Source organism: Toxotes jaculatrix, chromosome 1, assembly GCF_017976425.1.
Source record: "Toxotes jaculatrix isolate fToxJac2 chromosome 1, fToxJac2.pri, whole genome shotgun sequence".
Taxonomy (NCBI): domain Eukaryota; kingdom Metazoa; phylum Chordata; class Actinopteri; family Toxotidae; genus Toxotes; species Toxotes jaculatrix.
In genome coordinates this window covers 27183771-27201196 of record NC_054394.1, presented here as the reverse complement: position 1 = coordinate 27201196, position 17426 = coordinate 27183771, and the positions used below count along the sequence as shown (strand labels likewise).

Below are 17426 nucleotides of genomic sequence, written 5' to 3'. Positions count from 1 at the left end.
AACTGCAGCTAACACCCCCACCCCCCAGGAGGTTAATCCAGTCGTGCCTATAATGTCCCAGACGAGTAACATGGAGGCAGACAGAGTGCAGATAACCCTGCACTTGGCATGACCATAAAGTAAGCAGACGCCTTTAACCAAGAGATACTGGCTCACTGCCTTTACTGTATTTGTTTTCATTCTGGAGAGTTGGCCAATCCCACTTCAGACTGGGAGGAGACCAGCCCGCCTTCATGGTAGACACGCCTCTATGTTCAAGGAACACCGCTTCATACATACACTGTTGTTAGCGACGTAGCAACTACGGTCAATTTCATTTTTGACATTTCCATTTGCGACCACTTCTCAGAAGTTAACTTTTTTCAGTCACACCCAGGTTAATGCACGAGTAGCGGCTTAGTGTTTGGGCTCCATTACACGGTGTCAAGTTGTTGCTGGTGGCAGTCCTGCGAGGTAAGTTGAAGTACTGTTAGCTTGTTAGCCAAAGAGACCCTGTACTGATGGAGGAGGGGGGTTGGTTGTTGTGCTAACGTAGCATTTAGTTAGCTACTACATAACCTTGCCGAACAAACCAGATGGCGAGCTAACACTGGCTGATTTTCTGTACTGACTTAACATTTGGTGCACTTTCGTCTTCCAGCAAAATAGCGTGTGTTTTCAGTCGCGGCTACATTAGCTCCCGGGTTCGACAAGTTAGTCAAGCTAGCAAGCTAAGAGTGGCGACCATGAATTAGCTGACAAGCTAACGCTAAACAGACAGACCTGACAACATGCATTTTTGTTGTTTGCTGTTTGTTTTTTCTATTTTACATTTTACTGCCTGGTTCGGGGTTGTGGTGAAATAAACATGACCGGGAGAGAAGCCGTTTGTGTGCCAGCTCAGTCTTTTCTGTCGTACTTCTCGCACAACTTGACGTTAATGCGACGTTAATGTTGTGTAGAAGCTAGTGTTAGCTTGTTGGCTAGCCAGCGTTCTTCCTGACCTAACCAGTCGGCACAGCCAGAATTAATTACTGATCGTGTAACTTTATTTAACTTTTCTAATCTAACTATAGCTCTTATGTTAGAAACTAAGTAACCGATTGTGGTGTCGCGTTATCAACTGCGTTTAGGCATGGCTGTTTTCTTTTTCGACATCTTCTGCTCAACGTCAGCCAACACACTCAGCGCAGCCCCGTTTACCGAGGACTGTCAGCGGCCAGCCTCAGACACAAACCCGCACTCGCTGGTTCTTTCTGCCAAAGTAGCCTTTAGTTTGTAGATATTAAAGGGTTGGCTTGCTTGCCACATAACTTCGAGCTAGGACGAAAGCCAGCCACAGCCATCAGACAAGCGAAAGCGGTCAGCTCACCGAAAACGGATGGCGTTAAGCTCGGTGTTTGGCAGAGAGGGGGAGGGGATGAGGCAGGGCTACAGCGAGCGAGAGAGACAGCGCCTACACGCCTGAAAAGTGTTGGCTGGCGGCTAAATGTTAGCTTTTTGCAGCGCTAGTCGACTAATTTCGCTGTCTTTTACTGTCTGCAGTGTTTGCTTCGCGTTTCGGCAAAGAATATTTGAAGATGGATATGCGACAGACACGATCTCTGCGACTAAAGACCGTACGCTCAGCCACCGTGCTTTCCGAAATCGGTGGTGCAGGGCAATGAGGCACAATGTCTGCTCTCCGCTGACCAAATGTAATGACGTTTGCTCAGGGAGCGTCGATAAATTACTTTTCTCTATATACATGTACGGACTGTGCTGAGAGCCACAGAGACAGAACCTAGACGCGTGTTAGCTATGTCATCGTGAAAGTGGCGACTTGTAGTTCAGCCCTATATCAGAAAGTTAAAACCAGTTCTACCTCAACCTACAGCAAAAGATATATGAGATGCTTTTGAATAGCACTGGCGCAAAGTTGGTATGCACAGTCAATGCTAAAGTGCTAAAGTGTGCACTCAAATTGAGGTTTTGTAGTATTAGTAAATTTGTTCTATGTAGTTTTGTACCAGTATTTCAGAGTTGTCCTCTCCAGTCAGAGTCGTGGGTTCCTTGCCATAATTTGTAAACAGAAAAGTAGAGGAGGGTTGTGATGTGTGGAAATTTCGATTGGTTGTGTTACTAGTTACTTGAAAGACGGTCCCTAACTCGCAGTCACAGCCATTCTGCTGCACAATGACAGCATGTCTATTTAGGGACACTCATAGGAATGCATTTTGTCTAATATTTTTCTCGTAGGCTTTTGTTTAGATGAAGCAAGTTAGTTTTGGCCTCTGTTTCTTCCTGGTTTTTCTTATTGATCTATATGTAATTTTTTTGCCCCATGTTTGTGATTTGCATTTATGAATATATTTTAAATTGTAAACTCGATACACTTTTTCAGCACTCTCCCTTTCCAAGTGTAAATACAATGCAAATTTTCAGATAATTTTAAATAATTGCCTGGATTGAAAATAAGTATTAATTTATCAAGTAAACTGAAATTATAACTGTGTACACCGACTGGACCTTTCACAGTGGGAAAATTTTCACATCAGTGTCAATTCTCTCAGAACACTGTCAAACACCAATATTTAAAATTTTAAGTTGTTTCCCATGGGCTACACTCAAGAGACATTGTAAGACAGAGAAACTTGGTGTTACGTCATGCCCAAAAGGAAAAACTGTTTGAAAAAAATTTTTTTCAAACAGAACTTTTAAGATCTGTGTTTCTAGATTGTTGTTTAGAGCCCCTAGTGAAAGCATGACTATTAAGCTAGTTGGTAGTATTCAACAATTGATTTATTATCAGGACAAAGTACCTCTATGACACTTGTGGTAAAAGTTTTATTGGATTGCATTATTCTGAAACACCTTTGCTGCATCCAGACTCATATGTAGTCGAATCAGCACCTCTCTGACAGACTGAACAAAAACCCAATGTAATACACTACTTAAATTCAGGATTTATTGCAGGGCTGTTGGATAGGATTACACTGTACAAGTGTTTTTTTTTTCATTTCAGTGTATATGGACCATTATAAAAACATAAACGGTACTAACTAAAGTTAAAAGTATTTGAGCTAATTAAAAAAATGTTTAGCTCTAAAACATTTTGATCCCCAGTCCACTCACCATGCCACCTATTCCCAATTTAAAGAGAAACCTGGTAAATTCTGGTCCACTTTATCATCAGTCAGATTTCTTCAGAGAGAGAACAAAGACAAACTAACAAGAACTATTGGCATGTCTCAAACAACAGAGAAATAACTTGTTAGCAAAGAGTGTTTCGTGCATTCTTCAGGAGTGCACATTCTGAAGAATACATGAAACTAAGTGCTTGTCTGAGTTCACTAAGTAACCTCTAGCGACCTGTTAACTGTTCATCTGTCTTTGTTCACTTTAGCCCCTTTGAGTATGTGTATACAATGAAGAGACGCGCGGAGGACCAGGAACCAGTATTTGCGCCCCAGCAACAGCAATCACGTCGTCCCCAAGTTCAAGGTATTGCAGAGAACTTCCAGCACCGGGCCCTTGCCCCGGCCCCTACTGTGATAGAGGCAACCGCAGACAACATGCAGCCATCCACCGGCATCCAGTATTCTCTCCCCCAGGGCTACCAGGTATGATGTTATCAAAGCTTTTAGCTTGGACAACAGCCTCCAGAGCAGGAGTTGCTCTTAGTTAGTTGGGACTTAGGTTAAATTTACCAAGCACGTAATTCCAGTAAAAAAACATATACATACATATTGATATAAGTCAAATGCTACATTGTACATCTATCTACATCTATCTTACTGTCAATGTTAATAAGAAGGTAGGTTAATCTTGAATTATAAATGTATTGCAGTGCAGGATTCCCTTTTTAAAAGCCCTTTACTCAGTGTAATTGTAATAATATGTTCAGGACTTTTTGTAACCCAACCAAGGAAATGGTTATCTTTTAGAGTGTATGGATCCTAACATTCTGGTACATTTCATCCTAAAAAAAAAGGTGCCTACAATGCCTCAGAGCACAAGTGGACCTGGACACGGACATGGACACAATAATACTGCACCACATGTTGGTCCCCACGCACACAGTCTGACTGTTCAGTCACAGGGTCCTGCAGTGGTCCAAGGTCACGTTCATCCACCCACGCCCATAACCTCTACTCAAGGACAGCAGCAGTTTCAGCGACTGAAGGTACCACTACATGGACAAATAGACAAACTTGAAACTGTACCCAACAAAGTAAACAAAAAAAAGCCCATCTGTGCCAAGTGTGTTGACATATGATAATGAAATCACTAATGAAACAAATAAAAAATGTTTATTCCACTTAGTACAAAGCAAGAACTTCTTTACGATTAAGCTGATTATCATTTTTCAGCTTTTTTTTTTGTCTTTTATGATTCTAAATTCATGTTTATTATGCATTCCGTGGTTATAGATGTTCACATTTTTGGGGGATGATACCTGGCAATAATTTTTCACTCTCTATTTCATAGGTTGAAGACGCCTTGTCCTATCTGGATCAAGTGAAGCTGCAGTTTGGGAATCAGCCACAAGTTTATAATGATTTTCTGGATATTATGAAAGAGTTCAAGTCACAGAGGTAAGCTTTAATTTTATTGACATTTTTTTCGAGATCTGAAAATAGTATTTCTGTATGTTAAGATTTAACATGTAACATACAGAACGCTATCTGTGCACACTGTTGACGATGAATCAGATAATAAATAACCATCATTCATTCTGTTGCTACAGCATCGATACTCCTGGAGTCATCAACCGTGTGTCCCAGCTCTTCAAGGGCCACCCAGACCTCATTATGGGTTTTAACACTTTCTTGCCCCCCGGATATAAAATTGAGGTTCAAACCAACGACCTAGTCAACGTGACCACGCCAGGTCAGATCCACTACATCACCCCTCATGGTGTGTCTGTTCAGAACATCCCTGCAAGTGGAGCATCCAGCCTGCCTTCAAGCCATCACCAGCACCAGAGTCTGCCACAGGCTGGCCCACACACTACCACTACCCCACCCATCCCCACCCAACCTGCTCCAAGCAAAACCAGCAAGGTAGAATATATTCTATATTTGCCACGGATTTGAGTATAGTGACAGTAAATTAGCTTTTTATTGGTCCAGTTTCCCAGACAAATACGTGTTATAACATGCTTGTACACTTCTTTTGTGCCCAACAGCCAATTCAATCACTAGCCCATACACCCACCAGCCAGCCCAATCCATCCATCCCATCCTATGCCTCACCACGCTCACCTTCGGTTCAGTCCCACACTCCTGTGAGCAGCACGCCATCTGGCGGACCACCTCTCCAGAACAACCAGCCTGTGGAGTTCAATCATGCTATAAACTATGTCAACAAGATCAAGAACCGCTTTCAGGGTCAGCCAGACATCTACAAAGCCTTCCTGGAAATCCTGCACACATACCAGGTAAGGACATACACACAACAATGAAAAATTATTGCAGCATTGTACCATATAGAGAAGAAAATAGGATACACCTAGTGGTATTCTTACCGGCTCTATTTTTTTTCCTAATTATACATCATTTTCCAGAAGGAACAAAGAAATGCTAAAGAGGCAGGAGGTAACTACACTCCAGCACTGACTGAGCAGGAGGTCTACACGCAGGTGGCAAGGCTCTTCAAGAACCAGGAGGACCTGCTCTCAGAGTTCGGACAGTTCCTGCCTGACGCAAACAGCTCGGTGGTGAGTCTCTGAGTGCACTCGTACAGCATGGCCCACTTTAACTGGACTCTATTAAACTATTAAATTACAAAATGAATGGGCTTGGTGTTGCCATTATGCACGGCTGTGGAACCTGAAAGCCTTTCCATTAAAAAGAAATTGTTGGTTTTGCTGTTTTTGGCAGTGATATCAAGCAAAATGTAAACAAAATTTCTCCACACTTGGGGAACAAAGTATACAACAACACATTTGAAGCAACTGCCTGAACACCTACCTTGTCATTTGTTCCCTGCATTCAGGAAGTACCCTCACTGCCTCTTATTTTGTCAGGACACGTTTGCTTTCTAACACTGAGCTTTTACAAAAGTTGATCATGTTTACACAAGTTTTCTTTGAGCATTCCTGTGAACTCTTGTGACCTCTCATTGGTGAGATTATGATAATAAGATGTAATACTTTTTTCAGCTGCTGAGCAAGGCTACACCAGACAGGGCTGAGTCGGTGCGTAATGACCACGGTGGGACAGTAAAGAGACCCCTGTTGAACAACAAACAAAGACTGAGCCAGAACGGCTTGCCGATGAGAAGACCTGCAGGAGTGGGGGCCACACCGCCTGTCAAGGTACACATCACTCTACATGTTGACTCTCTGCATATATTCATCTATTAGTAGTATTTGTTTCTTTTTATCGTTTTATAGTAGAAATAGTCTTTATGCTGCAAAGGTCATTTGTCTTGGGTTATTCCCCATTTATATTAATGAGAGTAGAAAAAACATTAGAAACACCTCACAAGTACAATTCAGCAGGGCTTTTTTATTGTGTTGTATTAGTTTTAGCGAGGTTTTTCAGATACACTGGTAACTGGGTGATATTTTCTTCTATTAAAACATTTTCCAAAATGAAATGACTGTTAAACACTGAGACCCTGTGGCAGTTATCACTTTGTCATGTCTTTATTACCATTGCAGAAGAAACCCAAAATAATGGGGAAGGACCACGGCATGACTGAAGTCAGCAAACACAGCACCAGCACTGAAACTATGTTCTTTGAGAAGGTCAGTGTTTTTTTATTTAGTACGCGTATTTTTTTATTTAAAGCCCTTCAGTAACAAGGTGAAGATGATGATTACCAAAAATGTTAATGATATGATGGAATCATCTCAAGGAAAAGTTTGTTTATTTAATATTATGTATATCTATTTATTTATTCTCATCACTGAAAACATTTTAACAGGTGAAGAAAGCTCTTCGGAGCTCTGAGGCATATGACAACTTCCTGCGGTGTCTGCATATTTTCAACCAGGAAGTAATTTCTCGTGCTGAGTTGGTCCAATTAGTCATCCCATTCCTTGGGTGAGTTTAAACATACACAGACACACACACACACTCACTCACTTCTGCGGTTGCACATACCTAGAGTCACCAGTTCTTTATTTCCTCTGTAACTGTACTGGTCTGTATTGTAAGTAAATAATGTAAACAGATGTTGAGTATGAGAGATATGAAGTACAACTGTGCCAGTGATTTTTGTTACTCCTCAATGTGAGTTTGTGTCACTATTGATTGGGCAGTCTATTGTGATGTGTTCATAGTATTTATTTCATATGTATCAACATCCATGTACATCACATATAATACTCACTGTATGTTACTGAGAAATGTCTGCTACTAATGTTAGTATTATACGCTTGCAGGCCACAGGGCTGTTACTTCATTTTTAACTGTTTATTTCACAAAATATTACGGCATGATTTACAGAAAATTCCCAGAGCTTTTTGCTTGGTTTAAAAACTTCCTGGGCTACCGAGAGTTTAGTCACGGGGAGCTGAGCCATGCAGAGAGTTTACCCAAGGAGCGTGCAACAGAGGGCATCGCCATGGAGATAGACTACGCTTCCTGCAAGAGGCTAGGATTCAGCTATAGAGCACTGCCGAAGAGCTACCAGCAGCCCAAGTGTACAGGAAGGACGCCTCTGTGCAGAGAGGTGAGTCACTGAAGGAAGTCTGCTTATTGGAGGTATTTCTGCCATACTAACCTACATATAATCTCCCACAGCGCTACCAGCTACAAGGGTATCAATGTATATGGCTTGGACAACAGCCTCAAGAGTAGTATTTGGTGTTTCTACTTGTAAATTAATGTTAAACATGCACCAAATGACAGTAAAATTTGCTTATAGTGGGTAAGTGGAAAAAATTAAGTAACCCATGGGATGCAACTAAATATTATTTTCACTTTAGATTAATCGGATTGTTTGATTCAGCATTTCGTCCAAAAAAAAACAACCAATATGTCAAATGTCCATCAGTTTAACAGCATTTCAAATGAGAGCTTTCATAGTTAAAGCACAGCTTAAATGGAACATTTATTTGAACTTTATCTCCTATTGCAGGTTCTGAATGACACGTGGGTGTCGTTTCCATCGTGGTCTGAGGATTCGACATTTGTGAGCTCCAAGAAGACTCAGTATGAGGAGCACATTTACAGATGTGAGGATGAGCGCTTCGAGGTAAGGAACACTCACACTCCAAAGTTAAAACCCTGGGTTCTTGTATGGCTTCATGAATGTGCGCAGCACTTCCTCTGCATGATTCTCTTTGCTCAGGAGCAGCCTTAGACTTAGATATCCACGGAAAACAAACTAAACTAATTTGCCCTGTGATTGCGTCCCATTTAGCTGGATGTTGTGTTGGAAACCAACCTTGCCACGATACGGGCCCTGGAGACAGTGCAGCGGAGACTTTCACGGATGTCAGCTGAGGAGCAGCTGCGCTTCAAGCTGGATAACACAATGGGCGGCTCCTCAGAGGTCATTCACCGCAAAGCTATCCAGAGGATATATGGGGACAAAGCCCACGACATCATTGACGGGCTCAAGAAGAACCCAGCTGTGTCTGTCCCCATAGTGCTGAAAAGGTTAATGGTCTGATTTTAGTTTCTTACCTGCCTCATGTCAGTTGCTTGTATTTTCTAAGATTTGGTTTAGGACCACTTAAGGAATCACTTTTTTTTTGGCACCGTTTCAGGTTAAAAATGAAGGAGGAGGAGTGGAGAGAAGCCCAGAGAGGCTTCAACAAAATTTGGCGGGAGCAGAATGAAAAGTATTACTTAAAGTCACTTGACCATCAAGGCATCAACTTCAAGCAGAATGACACCAAAGTGCTGCGCTCAAAGACCTTGCTCAATGAAATTGAGTTGCTGTATGATGAAGTAAGTAAATATGTTTTGATTGATTGAATTTGATTGGTTCAAAAGAAAGAAACACCTAATGGATCATTGTGATTGATGGTTGTTTGCGGTGCTTTTCTTACAGTAACTGCACTCCACAACATAGCTGAATTTGTTTTTTGACTTGCATCACCAGCTCATGTTGTCTAGAATGTTTTGCTCTCACAATGGATGCTACTGTCTGACAAGAGCAGTGGCTCAAAATTCAGCCCAATTTTCCCTCGTCTGTGTCTTGTAGCGGCAGGAGCGAGCATCAGAGGAAACACCACCCAGTGGCCCCCACATGACCCTGACCTATGATGACAGCCAGATCCTGGAAGACGCTGCTGCCCTCATCATCCACCACGTCAAAAGACAGGTGGGCATCCAGAAAGAAGACAAGTACAAGATCAAACAGATCATCCACCACTTCATCCCTGATCTGCTGTTTGCACGGCGAGGTGAGCTCTCCGATGTAGAGGAGGAGGAGGAAGAGGAGGAAGAAGACATGGAGACGGATCAAGACGGCCCCAAAAAGCACAATGGCCTGCCAGGCAGCAGCCCGTCAAAGTCAAAGCTCCTTTTCAGCAACACAGCAGCTCAGAAGCTGCGGGGCACAGATGATGCCTATAACCTGTTCTTCGTGAACAACTACTGGTATATCTTCCTTCGTCTTCATCACATCCTCTGCTCTCGTTTGCTGCGTATCTATGGGCAAGCTGAGAAGCAGATCGAAGAAGATGCTCGTGAGCGAGAGTGGGAAAGAGAAGTGCTGGGGCTCAAAAGGGAGAAAAATGAAAATCCAGCAATCCAACTGAAAATGAAGGAGCCAAGTAAGTGAGAAACAAGTGGTTTAAATTTTAGTTTGAAGCACGCAGATCCTCACATCTAACTTTTTTCATTTACTATTTTCTGCCTGCAGTGGATGTTGATGTAGAGGACTATTACTCAGTGTTTCTGGAAATGGTGCGCAACCTTTTGGATGGAAACATGGAGCCAGCTCAGTACGAGGACTCCCTGAGGGAAATGTTTACTATCCATGCCTACATTGCCTTCACCATGGACAAACTCATCCAGAGCATTGTCCGGCAGGTCAGCACATTTAAGATTATATCATTTGATTTGGTTTGTGTTGTGCAAAAACACCCTAGAGCACTTAAACTTCTGTTCTGTATGTAGTTTAATTCAGATGCAAACTAAGTTCACTGGGCTTAGTTTGAACAGAATTCATAAAATGGACACAGGGACAACTGAACCTGTCCAGTGGCTTGTGTTTGTAGACCAGCTCTAACGCGAGCAGAAGTGAAATATATATTGCTTATCTGTAAACTCTGCGGTAATTAATCTGTAACCCTAAAGTCATTGAGTGCGCTGCTGACACTTAACAGCCCTTGCCTTTATATAGGGCTTGATCCCTTTTGCATTTGTGCACACGGTCGTTGCATCCTAAACCTGTTGCTTTCACAGCTCCAGCACCTTGTCACTGATGATGTGTGCGCACGTGTAACGGAAATGTACCTGAGCGAAAGTGCCAATAAAGCCACGGGGGGCACACTGTCCACGCAAACCTCCAGGTCCACAGCAGAGGGGGTCTACCAGCGCAAGGCAGAGCAGCTGATGTCAGATGAGAACTGCTTCAAGGTACCACGAACCCAGAAATGAATGATAATACTCTACATCAGCCTAAACTATTTCAAACACTTTATAAGAGGTAGTTTCCTGTAATTGCTTGTGTTGTATCTAGTTGATGTTTGTAAAGAGCCGAGGATCTGTCAGTCTGGCCATGGAGCTGCTGGACACAGAAGAGGAGAATTCTGATGAGCCAGCAGATGCAGAGGTAAGATCCATTCAGTCACACTCACTCATTCATATTTTAAGGCATCGGTTTATTAGGTACACCTATCTGTTATTCAGTTCAGCAGCCATGCAATAAATACACCTGTTATGAATTTTGAGGCTGACATTCTGTGGACCAAATGATTGTTTATCAAAAAAAAAACGATCAGCTGAGAAGACGACAATAAAAAACATTAACTGCAGTCTTATTTGGTATGTATGTAATATTTTTTTTTATGTTACCTGTTATGATGCCTGTGTTTCCTGAATGTATGTAAGCAGTATTTGAGTATAAATTATACTGAATTATTGAAATAAGGCCAGATTTTAAAGGCCATAACCACTTATGTGACTTAGTAGAGTCTCCAAGGTTATGTCTAAATGCTATCGTACTTTATAACCATTTCAAGCCTAGTCTGAGATTTGGGAAATGATCAAGTTAAGTCGGTTAAAAAGAAGTCAGTACCAGAGTAGGAATGACGAACCAGTGAAAAGACTAAAAATTCTTTAGCAAGTCGTGGGCACATGCACAACAGCTCTGCTGCTGAAAAAAAACACTTTATTTATTTTATTTTATTTTGTTCCGCTCTTTTCTCCACAGAGGTGGTCAGACTACGTGAGCAGGTACCTGAACACAGATTCTGCATCCCCAGAGCTACGTGAACATCTGGCCCAGAAACCAGTGTTCCTCCCCAGGTGAGGCTCCAGCCATGTCTCCCTCTTGTCTGCACACTTTAAGCTTCTGTCCTGAGGCACTAGTCAGCCAAGCAGCCACTCCACTGTTGACAAGCCAAACCTGCTGCCAAATTCAGCTCAGTTTCAGTGGTACTTCAGTTTTCAGTGGAAACAGTGGTACTTCTGCACAAGCTTGACTTAGAAAGCTCCCTCTAATCGCAAAACTTGGGGGCGTAAGGGTGCTGCCTTTTTAGAAACAGACAAACAGGAAAAGTTTGAAAAGTCTAATCAAATAGAGAAACTCTGCAGTGGCTGAATGCCTTCCTGTTTGTTAGGAATCTCATTGACACGACTTTTTCAGTTTCTGACCTCTGCCTCTCATGGAAGATTGCACTTTACATGGCCATCTTTTTAAAAAAAATGGAATTTATTTATTCATTGATTTAGTTATTTTTTAATGGCAGTTTTATTTATTAATAGTAAGGTTTTTTAAACTGGTTTTGGCTTGGTCATGGGTTTTGAATTTCCACCTTAGCAAACAGCCAAGGAGGAAAAATTTGGTTTGATTATTCACATTGTATTGAATTTAAATGGTGATTTTCATTGTGTGACATAGGAACAAAAGTCACTGAATGCACAAGCTGAGAGAAAAACAAATGGGTTCAATCTTTTGTCATTTTTATTTCATTTCTTTACAATGTCTGTGACCTGAGTTTGAGAGACTGAAGCTCTTGTGTAGGACCTGAGAGACTTTGTTCAGAGAGGACAGTGAAGTCGTGGTTTCCTTTTCTACCTTATCATGCCCTTTGTTTGTGATTGTATTCAAATCAAAGGTCCTGTATGTGACTTAATCACTGTTTGCAACTGTAAATGTTCAAATGTCCATTTGTTTAAGTCTGTTATACTCAGTGTTATGTTTGTAATAATTTTCAGTGGAAACAGTGCACTCCCGTTGCAACTTTTTGTTGTGGGTGAGATTTTTCCACTGGTCGACAGAGATTAGTGCTCATATGTTTTTTAAAACTCTGGTCAAGCACATTATCTGCAACACTTGTACAGAGGAGTAGGGTTTGTAAATAAAATGATCGTCTAAATTGTATGTTCATATGTTGGTGTATTTCTTTCCTGACACCTCAGAGCTGTGCTTGGAGGCGTGGTTGTGTCCGCTCTGTCGCTAAGCTCCAGATGAGTGTTGCACATAAGGCCTGTCTGTCATTGTTTTTGGTGCTTTTTGAGTTTTTAGTTCCTTTGAGATGGCTGTCCATTACCATATACATTTCAAAAGGCTTTTTAAAATGAAAAAAAAAAAATCTTGTTCTCTTATTTAACCCATTGCATAAATCTGTGATTTATCAGTGGGCTCACCCACATCTTGTTTGTTTTTTTTTTTTGTTTTTTTCATTAAATCTATGAGAGATCAGCAGCAAAAGAGGTCAAAAGACTTGCCCTTCTGCACTAAAATCTTCAATGGCAGTGAAATTCCAGCAGTTTCTTTTCCAGTTGTGTTGGGTGTTCATCTCATGATCATAACACTCTGTACATTGTTGGTGAAAGTATGTGCACATCAAAGTATTCTCAGCTCATATATATATATATATACCTATAACAGTTTTTACTTGAAATTGGCCTCACTGTCATGTCTTTTAAGTGGAGCCCTGAATGCAAAAATATGCTTCATGCTTCACAGTCCTCGCTCACCTGTAACCTCTGTGGTAAGTACACATTTAAAACTTTCATTCAGGTGGGGTGAATAATTGCATTTTTATTACCTGCACAAAATCCGGATCTGTTTCCTACTAAAAGAAATATTTGTTTGCCAAACATATTTAGATCGAACTATGTGTCTGTGCAACGGAAGTGCACTGTACAGAAATATTACGACTGCTGCCTCTGCTGCTCTTATAGATCCACATTTCCCCACGAATGATTTGACTCCCTATCTAATTCTGTTACTCGGTGAGTTGCAATGCATGGGTTTAAAAATAATTGTTTAAAGGGACAGTCCTCTCAAATTTGACTATGCTGTTCTCAAATTTTCTTAAAGTCATGTGTATTGTGCCTGACCACATCCCGTAGACTTTAAAGCCGCACAGTTCATACTGTCAAAACCAGAACTGTGCCATATAACGGGTCAAGTGAGAATAACAGTTTGCAGATTTTAGAAATTTGTGCGAACTTTCCCTGTAAACGTGGTCTTTTGATGTGTGGAGAAATCAGGAGAACTTCCCTGAGATCAGTCGCTATTATTCACGGTTGTCGATCTCCTTTGGCCTTCAGGAATTTGAGACGGATAAGGAAGTGCCAGAGAGGATGGGAGCAGCTGCAACAGGAGAGAATGACCAAGGCCCCGTCGGACAAGTCGCAGGACGGTAACAGTGAGCTGAAGATGGAGTGCATGTTCAAGCTCAACTCCTACAAGATGGTCTATGTCTGCAAGTCAGAAGACTATATGTACAGGCACACAGCACTCACACGGGCTCATCAGGTAAGCACAGAAAATAATGGTCATATACTTGCCATAGATTTTACCTGCTCCATATTCATTATTAAGAGTTATGGGTTCAGCACCACTTGAAGATATTAAAAGCAGTCAGTAGAGCAAAGACACTTGAAAGCTCATCAAATAAACCGTTGTGATGTGAGCTACAGGTAGCTCCATGTCCTTATCCAGTAATTTTGCTTTCCAGAACAATTAGCTTTAATTACAGAGGCGCATGGTGAATATTTCATGCCCTACCGCCTCCTGTCATGTTAATCCTGTGATTTATGATGTTTGTGTCTATGTCAACGCAGAGCTTCAAAGAACCAGACACAACAGCTAAACACGTGAGCACAGAATCGCACATATCATTTAGAATATTGCTATTTGATTGACTTGTGCTGCCATAAAAAAAAAATGGCATCTTGGGTTGGAATATTTCTCTCAGTTTAAGATTATGTAGTGTTAATAATGTTTAAGGAAAAGTAGAATATATAATAGGTGGTATTGTTGTGCTGTGTAAGAAACTTTTTATTATAGATTTCATGGATTTCTAGAATAATAGGAAAATTGAATTGAATTTATGGGGTTGAATAAATAGAGAAGAACAGGTAGTTCTTTAAACAACATTATGCAGCTCTTTTACCTTAAAATAACAGCTTTAAATTCATTTTGATGGCACACTGACTTGTAACAGGGCGAATGGTGCATCTTTCATTCCCTCTCCCAAGCTTTAAAAGAGGGTGTGAAAAATGCTGTGGGAGAAAATAATTCAAAGAGTGTGACAGGAGAGTCTGTGCCTATGTGACGAACAGACAAGATACACAAAAATGGGTTTGATGTATGACCATATGTCTACTAGAGAAAAGGCTTCAGTGATGAGGAGTCTCTTATCTCTGGATTAATGATATCTTAGGGAAACCTTCCCAACAGGACAAGTGTCATTAAGAGCTGGTATCCCAGTAGCTGAGCTGTGTTGATCTTACTTACTGATGTTCTCTTTCAGTCCCACCAGCGGGTGAACACACGCCTGCACAGACGCTTTCACGCCTGGCTGGACACCTGGGCCAAAGAGCACGTGACCAGTGACATGGCTGCCGACAGCCACAAGTGGCTGATGGGAGAGGGACAAGAAGGCCTGTTGTCCTGCACCACCACTTGCAGCCCTGAGGTTCTCCATTATCTCAACGTAAACAAGTACCGGGTGAAGTACAGAACACTGTAGTCTCTCCAGTGTAAGGATAAACTGTTGCAGTGACTGTCGTCACACAACAAACTGCCATTGATGACTTATAATACACAGTAGTTTCATGCAGATTTCTCCAACCTGCCATTACTGGATTCAGTTGCCAAAATCTTTCGGGTTGTCAATCCACAGTTCAAATCGGATGTAAATTTTCCACTTTTTGCAAATGTGGCGGAACTGATTCGGGAACTTTGTCATAACTTTCGAGTTAATGCGGCAAATTCTGCAGCTTATGTGAAACAGAAGTTTTACAGGTGTTGCTGTCACTGTATTGGAAAAACCCACCTGTCTCAGTAATCCCATTATAATGTTAAATGCAGATTTTTTTCATGAATTGAATATAAAGAGAAAACACTCCTTACTGCATCTTCTCTTTGGAGCAATTCACAGTCAACCAAAAAAAAAAAAAAAAAAACTAGGTATGCATTTCATAACAAAAACTCAACATTGAAATAGGTGTTTTTTAGGACCACCTCATCATTTTACAGGAAATAAAAACAAGCAACCTCAGCTTTTCTCTTTAGGTACCAAGATTAAGTACCTGTTACCTCGATTAAAATGTATGTACTCAGACTTGGAGCTCAACCTAGCTTCCAGCTGTAAACTTGTATAGCCTGTGAATGTTTTCCTTTTTGGTGGTGAAGGTGCAGTAGTGCACTATATATATATATATATATCTATATATATAAAAACATCTCTGGCAATTGCTGGGTAGATGCTTGGCATCGGTGCAGTGCCAGCAGTGTGTATCAAGTATAATAATTTATGACCGCCCAAACATTTTGTGTAAATATGTTGTTTATATCTAGATTTTTTTTTTTTTTTTTTTTTTTTTAATCAAATGTCATTTATGTGTAGCGTACATTAACACACACGTAGTATCAATCTTTAGCTAGACGCCGCAGAGAAGTTTATTAGGAAAATGCTACATTTTAACTGTTTTTTACCAAAGGATGTTAATTAGAGACTTTTTTCGTTCGTGTTCTGTCAGACGTGTCGTCCTTAAAGTCTTTAGTAGGAAAAACTGCCCATTTTATACGTGTTTTGAGCCCTCTCTGCATTTCTACCTTCAGTCTTCAGTATCAGTATCACTCGTGGTTTTAAGATGATTGAATGTAGCTGAGCAGCAATTTCTCCTTTTGAAAGTACAATATATGTCAGATTCTCAAAGTGCTGAAAGTTTTAACAGCACTATCAACTTTTTCTGGTATTCAGACTTTACCAAATGGTTAGAATCTGAATGACAGGTTCGGCGGTCTCTTAATGTAACGCATATAAAAAAAAACGTACACAAGTCGAGTGTTCTTATTTCTTATGCGCAGTGTTGAGGATGCACACTTACTGATGTACAGGAGGTCTATATGTGAATGTCAGCCATGTGACTTGTGTACAGATTATGAAGAGTAAGAAAACAAGCGAGCAATAATTCCTTCAGTCGCAGTTTAACAAAGCTATCAGTTTGTATTTCTTGCTGAAATACAAATGTGAATGTTGTATTCCCTTAAAAGAGGGTTGTAAACTAAGGATTTTTAGTAACCCTAACATTAACATTAGGAAATCAGTCCAGTTATTATAAAATTTTCACATATGGGTCACAACGTGGGCAGAATGGAAACAAACACACTAAAAGCTCAGTGTAGATGCGCAGATTGGCAACGCTGCCTGGCAAAACGTCATCCTTCAGCGTTCACCTGAACTCCATGCAAGGCAATGGTCAGTAACATAACCAGCTGCAGACAATCTTGTTTGTTACTTGGGTTTTTATTTTTATAACTATACTGTGTTTAATATGGAATACCATAGGGGGTCCCGGGGGGCTGATTGTACATAAAGACATCGTTTGTACCTCGTTCAATGTGTCTCTTCTCTTGACTTTAATGACGTTGTACATGAGTGTTAGTATGGTGTTTGGCATTAAACTCTCGTTTGAATAGACAGAAACTCAGCTGACCACTTCCTTTTCATTTCAGCCATTGTGTTTGTGTTCAGGGCATCTGCAGGTCTTGAAAAGCATACAAATCAAAATATCAAATTAATTTTACAATTTTAGTTATAAAATGTTTTTTTTGTGTAGTTTTAGCAAATACTGAATGAGTATTATTGCTCCATAACCCCATAAAATACTTTGAGTTAGTTTAGTTTTTTTCCTTTTTAGTTGGATATTATTGTTATATACTTATACTATCCTAAACTTGGTGATCCCTGCAAGCCACTGTTTATTTATTTACAAATAGGTCAGGAGTTCAAACCGAATATTGCCACAAAAACGTTTTGACAAGCGTGTGCAGGCTACTTCTGCTTCTTTCGCCCACCACCCTCTTTG

The 17426-nt window shown here is 40.8% G+C and overlaps 1 protein-coding gene across 1 annotated transcript; it reads left to right on the top strand.

Moving 5' to 3' along the window:
* The first annotated feature begins 263 nt into the window (after positions 1–263).
* LOC121183154 (paired amphipathic helix protein Sin3a-like) lies at positions 264–17036 on the top strand. Its single transcript, XM_041040060.1, has 21 exons — positions 264–453; positions 3365–3581; positions 3953–4144; positions 4450–4556; positions 4709–5024; positions 5150–5401; positions 5528–5680; positions 6125–6280; positions 6629–6715; positions 6895–7013; positions 7419–7644; positions 8053–8169; positions 8338–8576; positions 8687–8870; positions 9127–9700; positions 9790–9959; positions 10335–10508; positions 10612–10704; positions 11305–11399; positions 13656–13863; positions 14864–17036. The coding sequence occupies exons 2-21, from the start codon at positions 3387–3389 to the stop codon at positions 15080–15082; spliced, it is 3876 nt and encodes a 1291-aa protein (XP_040895994.1). The 5' UTR covers positions 264–453; positions 3365–3386; the 3' UTR covers positions 15083–17036.
* The last annotated feature ends 390 nt before the right edge of the window (positions 17037–17426 follow it).